The sequence below is a fragment of the Nannobrachium achirus genome, assembly GCF_963921795.1.
Source record: "Nannobrachium achirus genome assembly, chromosome: 5".
NCBI classification, from domain to species: domain Eukaryota; kingdom Metazoa; phylum Chordata; class Actinopteri; order Myctophiformes; family Myctophidae; genus Nannobrachium; species Nannobrachium achirus.
Window position 1 is genome coordinate 34,513,982 of NC_137814.1, and position 21,564 is coordinate 34,535,545.

General features: G+C 43.1%; 1 protein-coding gene across 2 annotated transcripts in view; it reads left to right on the forward strand.

Moving 5' to 3' along the window:
* Positions 1–20,925, forward strand: part of dspa (desmoplakin a) — a 34,130-nt gene extending 13,205 nt beyond the window's left edge. Inside the window, exons 14-24 of one of the 2 annotated variants that reach the window (XM_080726883.1) lie at positions 289–475; positions 1,340–1,530; positions 2,019–2,200; positions 2,754–2,892; positions 12,011–12,204; positions 12,414–12,576; positions 13,337–13,420; positions 13,536–13,643; positions 13,771–13,869; positions 14,381–16,195; positions 17,194–20,925. In XM_080726883.1, the coding sequence (XP_080583009.1) occupies positions 289–475; positions 1,340–1,530; positions 2,019–2,200; positions 2,754–2,892; positions 12,011–12,204; positions 12,414–12,576; positions 13,337–13,420; positions 13,536–13,643; positions 13,771–13,869; positions 14,381–16,195; positions 17,194–20,418 (6,387 nt within the window). In that variant the 3' untranslated portion in view covers positions 20,419–20,925. The remainder of the gene's footprint in view (positions 1–288; positions 476–1,339; positions 1,531–2,018; positions 2,201–2,753; positions 2,893–12,010; positions 12,205–12,413; positions 12,577–13,336; positions 13,421–13,535; positions 13,644–13,770; positions 13,870–14,380; positions 16,196–17,193) is intronic. The other variant, XM_080726884.1, reaches the window with a different exon arrangement.
* Positions 20,926–21,564: the final 639 nt, after the last annotated feature.

Below are 21,564 nucleotides of genomic sequence, written 5' to 3' on the forward strand. Positions count from 1 at the left end.
TCAAATCTCATTGGTGAGAAAATCTGCTAAATATTATGAGCTAGCTTCTTATCAAGCCTCGAGCCTTTTATATTAAATATAAACATTTATGTGCAACACAATATTATATAATATATAGTGGGAGTCTCTCTCCCAGCTAACGGCTCCTTAGTCCAAAAAATGTTGAATACCCCCCCCCCCCCCCCCCCCCATCTTATTGTAACAGTCTGTTAAAAAATAACTTTTACATCCTCCATTTCCATTGTGTTGCTGCATCACTGACTGACTCCTATTGTCTATTCTCCTCAGCTGTCCAAGATGCCTCCTGAGCAGTACCGCAGTGTCATCAAGACACTGGAGACTCACTACCAGGAGTTCCTGCGCAACAGCCAAGGCTCTGAGTTGTTTGGTGAAGAAGAGAAGAAGAACTTCCAGGGCCAGTATGCTGGAGCACAGACCCACTATGACACGCTGGTCATCGAGCTGCCCACCTACAGTGAGTGACGCACCACTCCACACCATCATCTCTCCATTGTCTGTGCCACATGCTTCTGAATTGTTCTTTAGGCAGATTCTATCACATACCGAATCTCCCTATTTCAACTTTTCATTTCAAACGTTTTTTTATTTAAATGAAAATCCTACCTTATCATACAAAAAGTGTCACGTAAAAGTTGTGAAAATAGCTCATCTACAAGCTTACATCATGTGATGTGTTGTGATCTTGTAGATATGCTATTTTGTTATCATTGAAAAGTTAAAGTTAAAGTGGTTAAGTGTATTGGTGGGCTTTTTAAAATATTGAATCAATGAAAACTATTAACAAGAGCTTCAAGTGACTAAATAATAACCACATAGAACACAGGTTCTTTTTTCCATTTCCACAAAAAGTAACATTTTCAGGCCAAGGACCCCTTCGTTTAGAGAGAGATGAAACAGGGACCCCCACAACCTTCATATAGTTTCATTGTTTGACAGCACAATTATCAGTATATTTTGGATTCATGTCAATTTGAGTTTTCAGATATTTAAGCACTTGAACTGCCAATACTTGATAAAGTTGATCTTTCACTCTGTACTTAGTCTGATCTTTTTTACCCTCTACACCAAACCTCTTTGCCAAAAATAGTCGATCTACAAGCTCACAATGCCTCGCAGTGAGCTTGTAGATCTGCTATAATTGGCAAACGTTCTCAGAATAAGGACACTAGGCCGGGTTCAAGTGGTTAATATAAAAAAGGAGAAAAAGGTTTCTATGATTTGGAGGACCCCCCTATAGTAACTCTGAGGACCCCCTAGGGCGTCCCGGACCCCCTGTTGAAGACCAGTGCTCTAAACTCTGCCCGTCTCATTTCCTCAGTTGCTGCCAATGAAGCTCCGAAGCCGGAACCGCCCAAGCCCGTCTCCACCCTCAGCATGACCCTGCTCACTGACCTGCACTCGCTGCGACGCAGGCTGGAGCTGGCAGAGTCCGGACTCACTCATCATCTGCACATTCCTCTGGGGGAGAACAGTGTGCACGAATGCTCACAGCAACTCCAGAAGCTGCACGTATGTAACTGCTGCCAGTATTACATTAGTCATCTGGCAGAGCTTAAAGATAACACTTCTTATGCCAACCCCATTTGTGCCCTCACCCTTCGTTGGAGCTCTGGGATTTGGTCACATAACGTTGCCATCTGGGATAGTGGATGACGGTGGCGAAAGTTGTATTTCTGACCTATTTTTACAATGTCTTAACACAAGTTAGAAGTTATTGACATGGCCCTAAGGATGTCTGTTTTTGGACAGCCACATGGATCAGTCCAGACAGCAAGGAAGAGCAGGCATCTATGTTTTTGAAAGTGAAATTCTGCACAGGCTGTCAAAAACCCAGATTTAAACAGTGTTGTTTCACAGAAGAATGTCCTTTTACCAGCCTATTTTCACTACAGCCATCCATAGGGCCATGTTAACCTTCAAATTTACTTGGGAAAATTGGTTGCCGTTGATGGTCCTAAATGTAACTCAAAGACTCTCTATTTGTTGTTGATGTCCAGACTGTGCACCAGGATCTGGACTCTGTCTATGATGAGTATCTGCGTCTGAGAGAGAGGATCATGAAACAGCTGGAGGGGATTCCTCCAGAATCGGAGCAAGCCAAGTTCCTTCGCGCTGAGCTGGATCTCATCAACCAGAAAATAGGAGACCTGCAGGGTCTCTCCTCAGCTTACCTGCAACGGTACTTCAGTTTTTAGTATAACCCTTTCACCACTTAACCTTTAACGATCTGGTTTTACTTGTTTTCATTTATGGTGTGAATTCTTATTTCCCTAACATACAGTAAGTATTTGTTGTCTATGCCAGTGGTTCTCAACCTTTTCGTATTTTAACTGGGGACCCCCCACCCTGACGAGCACCAAGAGTTGAGGAATTACATTTTGTATAACACAGTTCTATTGTGAAAATAGCAGCTGCGTTGCGAGGCGTTGTGAGCATGTACATCGGCCATGTTCACAATTTCTGCCTCTAATATTTGACAATTTGGCCAATATTTAATTTGTAATTTTAGAGCTATTAAAAAGTCCTTAAATTGGCGCTTTAGAAATGTGCATATACCCCTCTGGCCTCTATACACTTAAAACTTATGTTGGTTTGTTTACTGTTGAGTGAGAAAACAATGTTGCTCATTGAGTTAATCATCTGGCGACCCCCCAAAATAATTTGGGGACCCTCCTGGGGAGTGGGGACGGGATGTTTAATATTACTGTACAATCTTTGTGTCTTCCAAACAGAATGGCAGCTTTGAAAGCTTTGCTCCAGAGCCTCCTCCAGGTAGAGGATATCATCAAGGTGAATGAAGCCCGGCTGACAGAGAAGGACACCACCACTCTGGACATCCATGAGGTGGAGGACTACAGGAATACACTGAAGGTCTGACATACTGTCCATGGTTGGATTTTACACAGCATTCTAATGATCGGTTTGTCCATCCACAGCACAGACAATTGAGGTATAACTGTAGTAGTATTACAGTATATTCAATAGACCAGGGGTCTTCAACGTTTTCAGGCCAAGGACCCCTTTGCTGAGAGGGAGGTGAAGCAGGGACCCCCACAACCTGTTCATAGATTCCATATAGTTTCATCGTTTGACAGCAAAATCATCAGTGTATTTTGGATTCATGTCAATTTGTGTTTTCAGATATTTAACCACTTGAACCGTCAATACTTATAAAACTTGATCTTTCACTCTGTTCTTAGTCTGCTCTTTTTCCCCTCTTTACCAAAAATAGCTGATCTACAAGCTGACAACGCCTCGCGCTGCGAGGCGTTGTCAGCTTGTAGATCTGCTATTTTTGGCTAAAGTTCTCTGAATTATGGATGCTAGGGTTCAAGTGGTTCATATAAAAAAGGAGAAAAAAGGTTTCTATCACACAAAGATTTGGAGGACCCCCTGTAGTAACTCTGAGGACCCCCTAGGGGTCCCGGACCCCCTGTTGAAGACCCCTGCAATAGACAGTTTCGGGAAATAAACAATAACACAACATTCCAGCTTTTGTGAACATCCTGTTTGTAACCGTTGCCCTGGAAAGTGCCATTGTATTAGAGTTTATGCCAAGCTAGGCTGCAAAAAATGTCCACAGATGTTTTTAATCAATTATTATTACTAGACCTTACCCGTTCGAAGATATGTGCTCCAAAATATGTGCAGAGTGTGGGTTGTGGGGAAAGTTACTGTAACTGGTGCGTGCGTGAGAATATGTGGGAGCATATGTGGGAGCATCATAATGTAAGGCATAATGTATGCGCTTGCTCCACATAGTTTTTTCATACCCGTTGGAAGATGAGAGAGAGAGAGAGAGAGAGAGAGTTTCATACCCGTTGGAAGATGAGAGAGAGAGAGAGAGAGAGAGAGAGAGAGAGAGAGAGAGAGAACACATTCCTAACTGTGAGAGAGAGGGGTGTGTGTGTGGGGCTACAGATCCCATGGCCTGGAGGAACGGACCGTAACCCTGACAACAGACTAAGAAAACGCGAATAAACAGCTTTAATTTGGGAGAAATGAAATTCGGGCTTCGTCAGCGTTGGTATAATGCTAATGGCCAATACCATGTGAACTTTGGGATCAGTTGCTGAAGCGAGTGAATAGATAAACGTAGATAAGCGTGAGCGTTAGAGCGTTAGAGCGTGAGTGTGTGAGTGAGTGAGTGAGTGAGTGAGTTGTTTGGTGCTTTATTAGATAGATATATTGTTTTTAATTTGCTTGTGGTTAAAGGAAAAGGAAGGATGTTGAAAAGGGTACAAGCTTTACAGCTACCATGGTTATGCTGGTGCCATTCTGTTGTGAAAACACTCTAAAACCACCAACTAACCACAAAATTCACCAAGTAGCTGAGTAAAAATGGCCCAAATTGCACAACCGTTTATTGTATATTTTTAACTATCCTTTTCTTTTTTTTTTTTTTTTTGTAAAGATATTTTTATTTAGACAAAAGTCACAATTTCTTTTTTTGATTTTACACAACAACAAAGACAAAAGACAAGAACAAGAACAATAAAACAAAACAAAAAACAACAACAAACAAATAACCCACCCACCCAAACACACCCCAGGTACAGTATAGTTTCTTCCCCTACATTTGTATTATTAACAGCACATTACATATTACAATATCCCATTTAGTTACAAGGGCGCAATGATGGTAACAAAGACATAAAAGGGCCCCATATTTTCGTATATGTTGCTGGTTTCCTCCTGACATTATACAGGATCTTTTCAGGAGTACAGTAGGAAGTTAATTCGTTCAACCAATGTCTTTGAGAAGGAGGATTTTCAGCTTTCCAATTTTGGAGAATACACTTTTTCCCAGCTGTACCTGCCAGCAAAATGAAGTACTTCTTGTATTGACTTAACGAAAGTCCCTGTACGTCTCCCAAAATCCAAATCCTAGGGTCAGGTAACAAGTCAGACTCCACTATTTCTGAAGTTGTTGTAACTATATATTTCCAGAACTCCTCCAAACATGGGCAGTTCCACAGCATATGGAGTAGATCACCATCAGAGACTTTACATCTCTGACAATTGGGGGAATCATTATTGTAAATTTTATGTAACCTGTGTGGAGTATAGTAGGTTCGATTAAAAATATTAAACTGCATTTGTCTGTGTTTAGTGGAGATCAAGACAGTCTGAGAACCCTCAAGCATGTTACGCCAGTCAACATCATCATAGATGCACCCCAGATCAGATTCCCATTTTTGTTTTATAGGCATGGTGTTATAGAGTGGTAAATTATTAATCAATATGTTATATATAGAAGATATCAAGCCTTTAGTGTTAGAGTAATGTCTACTGAGAAGCCGAGTCTCAAATGGGGAATCGGGTGGCATGTTTGGAAAGTCTGAAGAATTAGAGCGAACCCAATTTCTGATCTGGAAGTATTTGAATTGAAATTGCCTTGGAAGGTTGAATTTTTGACAAAGTTGTTGGAAACTTGCGAAGATGTTATTGCAATAGAGGTCTTCAACTGTCTTAATTCCCTTGCTAATCCATGTTTTTAAGGTGTTGTCTGATCCGGGGTAGGGGATTCTTGGATTATCCCAAAAGGGAGTTTTTCTGAGTAATGAAATATTTAAACCAATGATGGAATGGGATTCGTGCCATGCATTGAAGGAGTTCTGGATTATAGCGTTCTTTGTTGCTTTCAAAAGGATTTTTTTAGAACCTAAAAAAGGAATTATTTTTAAAGGAATGTTTTTTAATTCCTGCTGTTCAATTGATAACCATCTATTCTCACCACCCACCGGATGCAACCAACACCAGATTGAGCGAAACTGAGCAGCTAAATAGTAAAGTCTGAAATTAGGGAGTTTTAATCCTCCCTTAGCATAAGGTGCCTGAAGAGTGGAGAGTTTGACCCTAGGGACTTTACCTTTCCATAAGAAGTTTGATATTGATTTATTTAAGTCTTTAAAGAAGCTTTTAGGGATTTTAAATGGAATACACTGAAATAAATACAAATATTTGGGTAATATATTCATCTTAACCGAATTTACTTTTCCAATTAGTGATAGTGGCAGGTCCCTCCATCTCTGGAAATCTGATTTTGTTTTATCCAGTAGCTTCAAATGATTGTCTTTAAGGACCTTATCCACAGATTTTCTAATTTCGATGCCTAGATATTTAAAGCCATGTGGGCACCACCTAAGTGGCTCAACCAAATTCTTGATATTATTGTCTTGTATATTGATAGGCATTACTTCACTTTTTGTTAGGTTTAACTTATAACCAGATGCAGCACTATAGTGTTGGAAACATTGTAGTAGAGAAGGAAGCGAATTTGATGGATCAGATAGGAAGACTAGCAGGTCATCTGCGTAAAGTGAAAGTTTATGTTCAACTGGACCGATTTTAAGGCCAGAAATAGCTGCACCAGAGCGAATTGCAACAGCCAAGGGCTCGATGGCTATCGCGAACAGCAATGGAGAGCATGGACAGCCCTGGCGAACACCTCTGGATAGGGAGAAGACACCAGAAAGGAACCCATTAGTTAAGATTTGGGCCTTTGGGGCATTCAAGAAGGTTTCAATATATTGGATGAATTTTTCACCAAAATTCATTGCCTTAAGCGTTTGTAACAAGAAGCTCGGTTCAATCCTGTCAAATGCCTTCTCCGCATCCATCGACATTATCAGTAAGGGGCTCCTCTCATTGTGCGCCTTTTCGATTATATGAAGAAGTCTCCGAACATTATCTGATCCCTGTCTGTTTCTGATAAAACCTGTTTGGTCTGAATGGATAAGTTTAGGGATAATAACATCCATTCTGGATGCAATTAGTTTAGATAAAATTTTGTAGTCCGAATTGAGAAGGCTGAGGGGTCTATATGAAGCACATTTTTCAGGGTCCTTGCCTGGTTTAGGGAGTAATGTTATTGTTGCTAATTCTAAGGAGCTAGGGAAAGTTTTAGTAGCCAGCGCTTCCTTAAACATATCTGTTAAAGGAGTTAACAGTTTGTCCGAAAAGGTTTTGTAGTATTCAATTGGGAAGCCGTCGGGGCCTGGGGCTTTATTGTTATTTAAGGACTTAATGGCTTCAAGCACCTCATCCTCCGAAATATCAGAGTCTAAAAAGTTTTTATCGTCGGAAACTAATGTAGGTAATGTTATTGAATCCAGGAATCTTGCCGCCTTAACATTTTCTGAGTCATGATCTGACTTGTATAATGTTGAATAGAATGTCTTGAATTCTTGATTTATTTCCTGTGGTTTAAGAAGGGACCTGCCATCATCTGTGGTTATAGAATGGATTATCCTGCCAGCTTCTTCCTTTTTAATTTGCCATGCCAAAAGTTTACTAGTCTTATTGCCGAATTCATAATAATGGTAATTAGTTCTGGCTAATGCTGCTTCAGCCTTGTTTGTGCAAAGATTGTTATATTGAACGCGTTTGGAGGTTAATGCATTAAAGGTTTCATCACTTTTAGAATTAGCATGATCTTGTTCCAATTTTCTAATATCTTTTTCTAGAGATAAGAGGATTTTCTTTTTCTCTCTTGCTTTATGTGAGCTATATGAGAGGATATGTCCTCTCATATATGCTTTCAGAGCTTCCCATATGTTACCGTGGGAAGAGGAGTTAGAGTTAGCTTCCAAGAATATGTCAATATTTCTATTCATAAATGCAATGAATTCAGGATCTTTAAGCATAAATGATTTAAACCTCCAATTATGAGATGGTGATTGTCTATCACCCATGTCCATAATGATTTGTATGGGATTATGGTCAGAAAGATTAGCAGCTAGATAAGAACAATCAATAACTGAATGAGCATCACTCAGGGGGATCAGGAACAAGTCAAGTCTGGAATAAGAGCCATGGACGCTCGAGTAGTAGGAAAAATCTTTCACATTCGGGTTAAGGGTCCGCCAAATATCACATAAACCTAGGTCCCTCATTCCCTGGTCAAGAGCTGTTGCTGATTTAGAGCGCGTAAAGGGTCTTGTAGAGGACCGGTCATTAGCTTGCATTATTAGGTTAAAGTCACCACCGACCAGGCATCGGGCACCAGACGCAGCTATTTTCAGAACTAAGTTGCTAAAGAAAGTTGGGTCATCATGGTTAGGACCGTAAATATTGACAAATGTGAATTTTACCATATTCAATAAAAAATTTACTAAAATAAACCTACCATTTTTGTCTTTTTCTTCAGAGATTAATTTGAATCTCAATTTTTTATTAACAAGTATAGCAACTCCTCTGGAGTTTGTAGTAAATGAGGAGTAGAAAACTTGTCCCACCCAATCCCTCCTGAGTTTTGCATGTTCTTTATCTGAGAGATGTGTCTCTTGAACAAAAGCGATATCTGTAGAGTGTCTCTTAAAATATGTGAGAATTTTTTTCCTCTTAATTGGAGAGTTAATCCCCCTTACGTTCAGAGAAATTATTTTGATTTGACTAGCCATACCTTGACTGTAGGAAAATATAAAAAGTAGGCAATGAGAAGCTAATGTTGGGATAATAAGTTAAGATGGTGTAACCATGCCTGTAATGAACATGTATTTTTTGAAGAATTTGTAAGAGTATAGAACCATACCGTACCACCCCCCCCAAAGAAAAAACCCAGCCAAAAAACTTACCTAAACCCACTGGGTAAACTACTCTATCCAAGTAGGACGGGAGCCTCAACAGATTATATATATATATATAAATAAACATTAACCACAATAGTTAAATAGGGCTCTGTCATTTCCAGGAAACAATGTGAAAATAATATGGAATAAAGTAAAGTAAAATAAAGTCTGTTGTCTACTTTAGATGCAAGATGGCCAGGACCCCAATGCAATTATCGATATCCTCAGCATCATCACCCCCCGTTTTATTTTTTAATTATTAATTGTTTGTTAAGTAATTGTCATTATAATGTTTCATGTTTAATTATTCGTTACATTATTGTTCTATAGTTATTATTCTTTAAATATGAATTATAAGCAAGAAATATATTGAAAGATCTTTATGAAATGATATCAAATCTGAGCAGAGAGCTTAATTTGGTTCTAGAGAAATATTTATCATCACCTGAATGTAGTCTAAATTTATAATTTAAATTCTATAAAGAACCAAATGAGCCATGAACTTTTTAGACTGTGCTGGAAATAAGGTTTCGAAAGCAGGCCCGAAATGAGGCCTGCCACAAGGCCCCAAGGCCTTTAAAAATAAAAGTTCGAATCAATTGCACAGCATTAATCAGTGGCCTTAACGACCCCTGCTCAGATATCAAAGGATTAGGGAGAGGTGATCAAGCTGGGTCCTATTAGGCCTAATTATAACCAACGCAAAGGAGCCCGCCGCCCCCACGCAATGTTAAAACTGCGTGAAGGCAGAGGACACCCCCCCCCCCCCCCCCATAGATAAAATAAAAACAAAATAAAAACATGCTGTAAAAAGTGCCAGCTCTCAAAAACAATTGTGTCAAAAATAAAATAACAGCATTAATCCAAACGAAACACAATATTAATGGTCTTTTTTAGCACATATGGTATCAATGTGAATAAAAGGAACAGATTGACAACATTAATAATACTCAGCTGTATCACATCAGCACAGATTATAACCAGTACGCTTTTTTAAACCGTTTTTTGCGCTGTAGCAGTGTTTGACATGGAGTGGAGAGACAGGGCCGCACATACAACAACAATAATTATTGCATACAGAGCCCCGTCAACCACGGCAATGAGAGAATTTGGCGCGCACACACACACACACACACACACACACACACACACACACACACACACACACACACACACACACACACACACACACACACACACACACACACACACACACAAAGCCTTGACAGATAAGTGTACCAAATAAATAACACAGCATGAATTTAAATAAAAAATAATAACTACTTTCATTGGGGTTAAGAGGTATTAACGGGTTACATTAAAATCCAAGGCATCAAACATCATCCATAGCATAAACTGTGTAGATTATCATTTACCCCATCATAATGAATGAGCTTTTTGTACAAGTATTAAACTAAGTTGGACCTAACAATGACGAGAGAGAGAGAGAGAGAGAGAGAGAGAGAGAGAGAGAGACACACACAGCGTGATCAAGCGCTCATGAGGAGAAAGAGAGAGAGAGAAAAAAAAAAGTAACTCCCGGTAGAAAGTGACAGCGTAAAATAATAATAAAACAAATAGCCAACCAACCGATTATATTTACAATTAACTATTAAGGACCCTGAATGAACCTCAATCCATTTCTATTAACTAGATGAGGAAGGAGGAAAAAAACAAAAGAAAAACGGTGGTTGGAATGTAAGCATCCTTTGAACCATAATTATTTACTCTATTTGTGTATCTGCGTTCTAATCACTTTTAACTCTTCTTCACAAAGAAAGTGTACCAAGAAGTAATGATTAATGACAACAACAAAAAGAAAGTAGAAAATAAAAAACAGCGAATAGAAGGTCTCAGCAGTTCAAAGAAAGGGTCTTTAGAAAAAAGTCAAAATATCCCGGGAGAGAAGAGATTAGTCTCACATACCGTTTCTCCTTTAGGTGCACATGGCCGCTTGTGAAAAAGTGTTATTCAACAACAGGAGTAGTAGCGTCGTCAATTTCTTTCACAAACTCTGCAGCAGCCTCAGGGCTGGTGAACCACTTAATAGAACCTCTGTATTTTACCCTTAATTTGGAAGGGAAGTGGATAGAACAAGTGGCTTCTCTGTCGGTTAATTTCTTCTTGACATCTCTGTAGCCATCGACGCGACGTTGAAGAGCCTGTGACCGATCAGGATGAATTTGTATCCTCGTCTTCTCGTAGTAGATGTCCTTCTTTTCCCTGGCCAGGCGCATGATTGTTTCCTTGTCCCTGCCGTTGAGCAACTTTGCAATCATGACTCGTGGTGGTTTTCCTCCGCTTCTGCCCGTGCGATCAGCATCCAGTCTACCCAGGCGATGGGCCCTTTCAATGGGGAAGGTAGTGGACGGAGGGCAGCCAAGAATCTGTGGCAGGACCCGCTCCAGAAATGCAACCGCGTCATTGCCCTCACATTGATGTGGCAAAAAAAATAATTTTATATTATTTCGCCTGCTTCTGTTCTCCAAAGAGTCCACTTTATCCATCAATGCTTGCAGCTCCTTATCAACTTTTTCGACCGCCGCGGTAGTTTCTTTGATGTTGTCCTCATTAGCAGACACGCGGCCCTCCATTTCTGTAACCTGGTCGCCGAGGGTTGAGAGCGCAGATTCGATTTTATTCAGTGAAGACTGAATTCCAGCCATCTTAGAGTCAATGTGTTTTGCCGTGTCCTCTTTACTCTCTCGAATAGCCTTTAGCACCGCATCCAGCGTGAGGGCATCTCCCTGCTGGGCTCCAGCCATGCTAACAGTTTGTGGCGTGGCCGTGGCCGTGGCGTTGGTTGTTGGTACAGCCGGCGACGGTAAAGTGTCTTTCTTGCTTCTAAGGTCGTAATCATGCACCATTAGTAGCACTAGTGCGTAGTATTAATACTTATCAAAGTTAGGAAAGGTGGTTTTGGTCATAAATTCTCAAAATAAAGTTATCTGTTGAGGAATACCCGCGGAGCTCACGCGTGCATGTCCTTCCTCCTCGCCAGCAACCCGGAACTCCCTTAACTATCCTTTTCTAATGTAGGGTACTGTTAGTAATATGTGTTGTTTTGTTGTTTTTTCTTGGTTCAGGAAAAATAGTATTTGTATGTATGTTCTTAGGCGCCCTCTCCTAATGTAGGGTTACTGTTTGTTGGTATGTATTGTTTTGTCTTCATGTGGGGACTACGGATGAAATTTAGCATTCTTGCTAATTCCGGCTTATTTACATTGCTTTCATGTAGTGTTCATTAATATGCATTGTCCCGTCTAAATAAACAAATAAAGTAAAGTAAAGTAAGCTGAGCTATTAGTTAGCCATTGCAATGTACACAATGAATGTATGTCAAGATAGTTTGGATGTGTTCGTGGCTGTCAGTGAAGGTGTATTGACTCCCCTGGGTTTCTTCTGCTACCTCGCAGCAAATGAAGACAGAGTTGGACAACAAGAGAGACCTGCTGACGGTCATGGAGTCGGACCTGGCCAAGGCAGCGCACTGGAACGGCCAGATCTCCCAGTCCTTCCACAAGTGCGACGTGGACTTATCCAAGTACTCCGACCTGGTGGGTCAGATGTCTGACCGCTGGCTTCGCATCCAGAATCAGATAGATAACAGGTCAGACTGCACACACACACACACACACACACACACACACACACACACACACACACACACACACACACACACACGCACACAGCGTTGCCAGTCATTCATAGAACCGTGTCATCAAGCCTTCCCATTGTATTCTCCGGTGCCAATAATAGTGCTTGAACGATTTCTCCGTCTCCTGTTTTCCCTCTTCCTCCTGCTCCTTCCTGCTCCAGAGTATGGGACCTGGACAAGCATGAGAAGCAGCTGAGCCATTATCAGCAGACCAGCTCTTCCCTGGACCAGTGGATAGACAATGCCAGGAAGAGCCAGGACGTCCTGCAGTCGGCCAAGCTCACCGACATCCAGACTGTTAAGGAGCATCTCAACCAGCAGAAGGCATGCTTTCCCCTCATTTCAACTTCCAACTCGCTGGAATCAAACGTGGCTGAAATTAGACTGATGTGTTTCACCATCTCACTGAATTTGGCATGGTCTCTCAGCTACGAATTTGGCTTGAACATATAGGAGAACTGACTTCTAGTTTTTTTATTTGCCAAACCAAACATTAAAGGAGTAGTTCACCCCCAAAATGACTTTTATTTTTTTCAATTGATTAGTCACACCATAGAGACTTGAGTCCAATAATATTTTTTTGTATTTGGCGCATTCCTAAGACAAAATAAAATTGATTATAGTAAATGTACCCCCATTATTCTGGATAGGGACCCAAATCCATGGGCCTGGATGGGGACCCAAATAAGGCCCGAGAATCAATGGGGGTACATTTAGGGTCAAGGGTCAAGTACATTTACCCCCATTGATTCTCACACAAATACATTTGGGTCCCTATTTAGGCCCATGCATTTGGGTCCCTATTTAGGCCCATGCATTTGGGTCCCCATCCAGAGTACATTTACTATAATTTATAATTTTTTGTCTTAGGAATGCGACAAATACAAAAATATATTATTGAAAATATTATTGAACTCAAGTCTCCATGGTGTGAGTAATCAATAGGGAAAAAAAGTAATTTTGGGGGTGAACTACTCCTTTAATGAGTATTTTGAACCCTCAAATGAGACCCACAGTACATTTCTTGCCATGCCATTCTTCCTTTGAAAGGCCATAATAACTCATGCTTCTCCTTGCTGAACAGGCTCTTCACACTGAAGTCAAAGGACAGAAGCAGAACGTAGAAGATGTTCACAAGGATGCAGACACCTGCGCGGCTTCCATTAAGGTTGGTGTCATACCTCAATTTATGTGAATGTTTTAATAAATGTATGTGTAACAGCCGTGTGTATATGTATAGCCATTACAAGTTAATTAATCCATACTGTATTGCCTTGTTGCAGAACTATGAGCTGCAGCTGGCCTCTTACACTGCAGGCCTGGAGACTCTGTTGAATATCCCCATCAAAAGAAGCATGCTGCAGTCTCCTGCCAATGTACTCAGAGATGAGGTAGGGGTCGTATTAATGCAAATAATGTACTGTATGTCATGTTTTATTGCTCATCGTTTAAATCACTTTGTGTGATTAACACTTGAGCTTACTAATGCAACTAATTGACTAACTCAAACCTCATCAGGCGGCTGACCTCCAGTCCCGCTACATTGAGCTACTGACCCAGTCCAGTGATCACCACAAGTTCCTGGGGGAGATCCTAAAGAGCATGGAAGAGATGAAGGTAGGAGTTTTATTTTGGGCTTTTTGATAGGACAGTAGACTGACAGGAAATGGGGAGAGAGATGGGGAGTGACATGCAGCAAAGGTCGTCCGGATCGGAAATCAAACCGGCGACACGCAGTCAGGCATCAGAGTCTATGTGGTATGCGCCTGGACCAGTAGGCCAGCGGGAGCCCCCATAGGAGTTGTTTCTAATCACATACAGACTTTTATGAAGTTCAACAGTTAAAATAATCATGTCAGTAGGTAAAATACATCTGTATTAATTAACCATTTCACCCACTTTTTTGCAAATGTTTAAATAGATGAGCTATTTTTGAAATAATTTAGAAATGTGGTTAATGGTTAACCAATGGTTAAGTGGCTCTGTGGTTAAATCATTACATAAAATACCTGAGAACCTTATTAAATGTGTATGCCTTTCTCAAATACATGAGAACCCTATTAAATATGTATGCTCACTCAAATACCTGAGAAAGTATTAAATCTGTAAGTTGTATTGTTGCCCTCAGATAAGGAACACCAAAATTGAGCTCCTGGAGGATGAGCTAAGGCGCCTGAGAGAAGACCTCCAGGACCACGGCCAGAGGAACCAGTCTCTGGAAGATGCTCTGAGCCGCTACAAGCTGGAGCTCTCTCAGCACAAAGACCTGGTCATCTCTCTGGAGGAAGTGAAGAGAACCACCACCATGCAGGTCCACACCACCAAGGAGTCTCTGGACAGCACCAGCGGCAAGCTGAGGGAGCTCAACGACACGTTGACCCGCATCACCTTCGAACTGGATGAAGAAAAGAGGAAGAGGAGGTTGGCAGAGGAGCGGTACACCACTCAGCAGGAAGAATACGAGGCGACCGTCCGCCGGCGGCAGAAAGAGCTTGAGGAGCTGAACTGGACCAAGATGGACCTTGAGAAGTCGGTGAAGGATAAGGAACGTGAGCTGGGGAGGCTGAAGCTACTGCTGGAGGAGGAGGCTACGCGTCGACGAGGGGCAGAGTCAGATGTGTCAAAGGTAAGAGCGCAATGCAACCAGGAAGTTAATCAGCTTAAGCAGACGTTCGAGACCGAGATCCACGTCACCAAGACGTCCGTGCTCAAGGTCGCACAGCAGAAGGAAAACGACAGCGCGGAACTTAGAGAGCAATGCAACCTGCTCACCGAAGAGAAGAGAGACCTGGAGGACGAGCTCAGGAGACTGAGGCTGTCCATCTCTCAGACAGACGAAAAGAAGAGCAGGGCAGAGGAGGATGCCCGCCAGCAGAGGAACGCGGTGACAGTGGAGACCAGAAGACGCAGTGAGCTGGAGGTGCAGCTGAAAGCTGCGGCCCAACACAGAGCAGAGGATGAGCACAAGCTCAAGGAGGCCACCAGGAGCAACCAGGAGAAGGCCCGGGAGATCAGTCGGCTCACACACATCCTGGAGGAGGAGTCAAAGAAGAGGAGAGCACTGGAGTTGGAAATCGGACAACTGAAAAGGGTCCAGGCAGACCTCGAGTCCAAAAACGCATCTTCTCTAGAGACCATTAACAAGCTTAAAGTGTCAGAACAGGAGATCCGTATCATCAGGGCAGAGCTGGAGAAGAAGACCGGAGAGAAGACAAAGACGGAACAGAATTCCACCAGGCTGCAGAGCCACATCCGAGAGCTGCAAAGCTCTCTGGATGCCATGGAAGCCGAGCTGGGGAAGCAGAAGCGGGCCGCCCAGGATGAGTTCACACGCAGGAAGAGGGTGGAATCCGAGCTGGAGAGGATGACCCAGACCTGCAGAGAGCACACTGCCACCATCAACACCCTGAAGACTCTTCAGGAGGAGGTGACCGGCTCTGGCAGGAAACATGAGGAGGACCTGCGGGCACTCCAGGAGGCCTTGGACAAGAGCCGCCGGGACCAAAAGGTCACCGCAGAGCACCTGGCCCAGGCGACTGCGGAGTTAAAGACGCTGAAGCAGCAGCTCGTCGAGGAGCAGGCCCGTGTCCGCGAGGTCAACCTCCGAAATGAGACCCTGTACAAGACTATCGAGGAGAAGAGTCGCCTGTTGAACGAAAACACCACAGAGATCGAGAAGCTGAAGAGTCTGACACAGAACCTCACCAAGGAGAGGCTGAGGCTGGAAGAAGAGTTGAGGGCACTGAAGCAGGAGAGAGACGAGCTGAAGTTGGGCAAGGATAGTGTGGACGGGGAGAGCTCGGCTCAGATCGCTTCCTTACATGTCCAGCTCCAGAGCAGCACCAGGACAACTCTTGATCTCCAGTCTCTCATCAATGATCTGACAAAGGAGAGGGAAAAGCTTAAGTTGGAAATAGAGAACACTCAAAAGCAATCCATTGAGGTATTTTTGATTGCTTTAACCGGAACAGCTCCAAATAATACTGACTAATTCAGCATTGTTTTTGCCGCTTTTGCATGAATGGCTATGCTGAACTTGTTTTTGAAAAGGTATTTTCATGATCGTGTTCACAAAATGAATACGATGTTTTGGGCTTTGCACTGCTATTTGCCATTCATCTTTTTTGGCGCTTTTGCATGAATGACTATACTTGATGGAAGTTGAATTAGATTTTAGGCTTTGCACTACTATTTGCATGCACTCTTTTGCCAATACTGTATGCATTCATTTCTTATACCACTTCACTAGAGCAAATGTAGCTGCTCATAATAAGCATGTAAAGTTACTGCAAATATAGCTGCTCATAATAAGCATGCATAGTTACTTCTATAACAACTAATTTGAATACGTATCTATGATATGTATCACGTCAGTGGATTCTAAAAGGGTTTCTGGAGGACTTAACTTCACTACTCCTCCACAGTTTATTAACTATAATTTCATATATTGTTAAGCACACAAGACATTTTGTCACATTAGCAGGTGGAAACCTTTTATGTACAAAACTGTAACATTTCAGGAAATGGGGAAATGAACCTGTGTTCCAATTGATCTGACGTAGTTCGAAGTTCTTGTTAATGCTTTGCATTGGTAAAAAAAAAGTAAATCTACAACCTTAATGCATTGCAATGCGACACATTAGCTTTTAGATTATGTATTTTTACTACTTTTGTGTAACATTGTAGGACATTAATTTACAAGTACAACAAAACACAAGGACTATAGTCTGGTTGCCCTGTTAGAGCAACGGCCCTAATAAAAGGTTTATATATCGAGATACAAGGTTTCTGCCTGACAGCAACGATATACTACTTAGTGAAGATCTGCAATCAACGTGCTAATAGTGTTTCATTTACATGACTCTCTAATAAGCTGTTATCCCAATGCGACGTGTCCATTTCTTGTTAGCTGTAACAGTGTGTTTTCTCATTTCTCCCCAGACATCCAGGATGGTTCAAGAGTCCCAGAGCCACTACAGTGAGCTGGTGGTGGAGAGAGACAGCCTGGTGACCAAAGTCCAACTGTTGGAGCAGGGCAAGGCCCGTATGCAGCGTCTGGAGGACGAGCTCAGCCGCATCAAGGTTACACTGGAGACTGAGCTACGAAACAAGCAGCGTGTGCAGGAGGAGAACACCGCTGTCCGCAAGGACTTGAACTACCTAAAGAGCCAGTACGAGATGAAGGAAGGCCAGCTGAGGCAGTGTGACTCGGACAGAGACGAGGCAGAGCGAGAGCGAAGCTCCCTGAGGAGCGAGGTGGAGAGGCTCATGAAGGAGCTGAGGAGTTTGGAGGAGAAGTACAAGAACAAGCTGCTGATCTCTGAGAAGGAGGCGTCTGAGCTGGTGCTTAAGAGAGACGCCCTGGAGAGGGAGATAGCCAAGCTGCAGTGGAGGCCTGACACCCTGTGCAGGCAGACCCAGACCGATGAGAAGTTCCAAGCAGTAGATCCCTCCAAGCTGGTGTTTGATGCTGTGCGCCACAAGGTGACGGCCCATCAGCTGTGTGACTGTGGCATCATCAGCAAGGCCACCCTGGAGCTGCTCCTGAAGGGCAAGAAGTCGGTAGATGAGGTGGCTGTGGATATTCAGCTTAGTTTAAAAGGTACTGGCGTCATTGCTGGTATGACCCAAGGCTCTCGGGGGAAAATGGCATTCACTGAAGCCAAGAACAAGGACCACATCAGCCCACAGAGCGCTGTCATGCTGCTGGAGGCCCAGGCTGCTACCGGTTATATCTTGGACCCCATGTTCAATGAGAAGATGCCTGTGGACACTGCCTGTTCCAGGGGGCTTGTAGACTCAGAAGACAGAGACACTCTGCTAACAGCTGAAGCAGCCAGCACAGGCTTCAAAGATGCATACACTGGCAAAATGCTGTCTGTGGGACAGGCCCTGAAACAGGGCCGCATAGATAAGGAGACGGCCATCCGCTTGCTCCAGGCTCAGGAATCTGTTGGTGGCATCCTGGACCCTGTCCTGGGAGTGTTCCTGCCTAAGGATCTTGCCCTTGATCGCAACCTTATTGATGAGGAGCTCTACCAGGCTCTTAACAAGAAACCTACCTGTTACCTGGATCCAGTCACAGGGGAGAACATTACCTATAGTGATCTGAGGTCAAAATCTAGAATGGAGCCTGTATCTGGCCTGCTCCTCCTCCCCGGCCCGGAAAAGCCCATGACGGTAAAGGGACTCCGTGGTGAGGTTTCCATTACAGAGCTGGTCAACTCCAAGCTGTTGGATGAGACTGATTTTCAAAAGGTCCAGCAGGGTAAACTCAGTAGCAAAGATATCGAGGACAGGCTCAAATCCTACCTCTATGGCTCTACCTGTATTGCAGGCATCTATGATGAGGCCAATGACCGAACCATGCCCTTCTACCAAGCCATGAAGGAAGGCCTGCTCATGAGAGGGACCACGCTGGAGCTCCTAGAGGCCCAGGCTGCATCTGGTTTCATCATTGACCCAGTCAACAACCTCTTTCTGACTGTGGAGGAGGCTGCAAAGAGGGGTCTGGTGGGCAAAGAGTTTAAGAACAAACTGGCGTCTGCCGAGAAGGCTGTCACTGGATACAAAGACCCATCTACCGGAAAGACCATCTCCCTTTTCCAGGCCATTGATAAAGATCTAATTGAGAAGGGTCATGGCATCCGTCTGCTGGAAGCCCAAATAGCCAGTGGCGGAATAATCGACCCCAAACACAGCCACCGTATTGATGTGGACGTGGCTTACAGCCGTGGCTATTTTGACGAGGAGATGAATGAGATCCTAACGTACGAAGGGGATGACACTAAAGGCTTCTTTGACCCCAACACCAAGGAGAACCTGACATATCTTCAGCTGAAGGACAGGTGCATCAAAGACCCCCGAACAGGCCTGATGCTGCTCCCGCTGACAGACAAGAAGAAGCCAAGGAAATGTGAGGAGAGCCACACCAACGTCCTCCGCAAGAGGCGGGTGGTGATCGTGGACCCAGACACAGGCTTGGAGATGTCTGTGAGAGAGGCCTACCACCGGGAGCTGATCGACTATGACACCTTCCTGGAGCTGTCCGAGCAGGAGTGCGAGTGGGAGGAGATCACAGTTACGGGATCTGACGGCTCTTCGCGCCTGGTAATTGTAGACCGGAAAACAGGTACTCAGTATGACATCCAGGACTCCCTGGACAAGGGCGTCATCAACCAAACATCTGTGGATGATTACCGCAGCGGAACACTGACCCTGACCCAGTTGGCCGACATTATTTCGAAACAGTCCAGCACCACTGAGATGACTCTCACTGCCAGCAGTGTCGATGACTATGTCACCTGCAACAGCCCCACACTTTCTGCCCCGTCCTCCCCTACCGTGCGCAAACGTTTCAACAGCATTTCCATCACCCTCTCTCCACCTGAAACATTTGATGACCATAGTCCTGTGGCAGCCATCTTTGACACAGAAACCATAGAGAAGATAACGATCCTAGAGGGGCTACGAAGAGGCATAGTTGATTCTATTACAGCGCAGAGGTTGCTAGAAGCCCAGGCTTGCACTGGGGGCATCATCAACCCTGCTACCGGCCACAGGCTGTCTTTGCAGGACGCTGCCCATCAGGGAATTATCGATGATGACATGGCCTCCAAGCTGAAAGCTTCTCAGAAAGCCTACATGGGCTATGAGGATGTGAAGACGAAGAGGAAGATGTCAGTGGCAGAGGCTGTGAAGGAGAAATGGCTGCCTTACGAGGCAGGCCAGAGATTTATGGAGATTCAGTATGTTACGGGAGGCTTGCTGGAACCTGGCACCGGCCGTCGTGTCACCATCGAGGATGCCATCCGCTGGAGCTGGCTGGACGGCCGAGGCGCCCAGAAGCTGCAAGATACTCGCAACCACCAGAAGAACCTGACCTGTCCCAAAACCAAGCTGAAGATCTCATACAAGGAGGCCATGGACAGCTGCATGGTGGAGGAGAGTAATAGCATGAAGATGCTGCAAGCTTCCTCCATGTCCTCCAAAGGCATCAGCAGCCCTTACAATGTCTCGAACCCAGGCTCTCGCTCTGGGTCCAGGGCTGGCTCTAAGGCCGGTTCCAGGAATGGCTCTCGTAGAGGCAGTGTTGATTACTCTTCTTCTTACACCTACACCTTCGCTTCCAGCAGTAAAACCTTTAGCTCTGGCTCCCAGTCATAATATTACACATAGACAAAAATGAAAATAGTTTGTGTTTGTTGCCAGTGGTTACTATGTGATTCATTAACATACGTTTTATATGTATGTGCTTAGGCTTTAGCTATAAGCTTGGATGAAGTAAGCAGTACCTACTTTAGATTTGTCTTAAATTCTATTTACTGTTTTGATTGATTTAAAGATAAACTGTGGGGGGTTGGGGTGTCTCAATATTACATTTTTTAGATTCAGACTGACACTTTATGTAATTATTTTCTTAGGTAAAATGTTTAAGAATGTACATTTTAATAGCCGACCTTGTCTTTAGTGTAACAATTGATCTCTATAGTATTGTAATAGTATAATAATAAATCCATCAGTTTCAGTTTGGCTCATACCATGATGAAATTCTTTGAAAGAGAACCTTTTTGTTACTAGGAAATGCTGAAGTTCCACTATGCAAATGCTTGTTGACATGTAGTAAAATGCTTTTCTTAAAACGTAATGAAAAATAAAGTTGAATTGATTAGAGTATAATGTTTCGTTTTTTATTTTATTTTTTTATTATCTATAACATAGTGAGAACAGTGTAAGATCATGAACATCCCCATGTTTCAAGGAAATAAGCAGTATGCATTAGGCTATCTACCGATCATAGATTGATGTTCAGCATGTTACATCAGCCTATGGTGTGGACAGTGGATCATCAATTGCCAGTCTAGCTGAAATATCAAAGCCTAAAAGTCAAACAAATGTTTTTTTAACATGTTTCAATTAATGTTCAATGCCCAAAACACAATTAAATTGCAATTATTTGTCATGATAGACAGCCAATCATAAAGTGTTTGTCACAAAGTTATAGATCAAATTTGATTGATTGATTGATTGATTGAATACTTCATTAGAAGTTTGCATAGGAAAAGTACAGGACAGTACAGTTCAGTTCAGTTCAGATACAAGGTCTACTAAAAGGATTTAAACCACAAAGTAGGCCTACTATGGCTTGTTTGCATTTAGGTCATTTTGTACTCAATGCATAAGGCCTATGATATTTGGTCTGTCCTGTTGTGAAACATTTGTTTGTTCAGATAGTGGCTAGCCTAATATAGGGAAAGAATTAAGAAAAACTGTTAGGGCCTTAGGGTTAGGTCACTTTCTAATGTAAAAGCC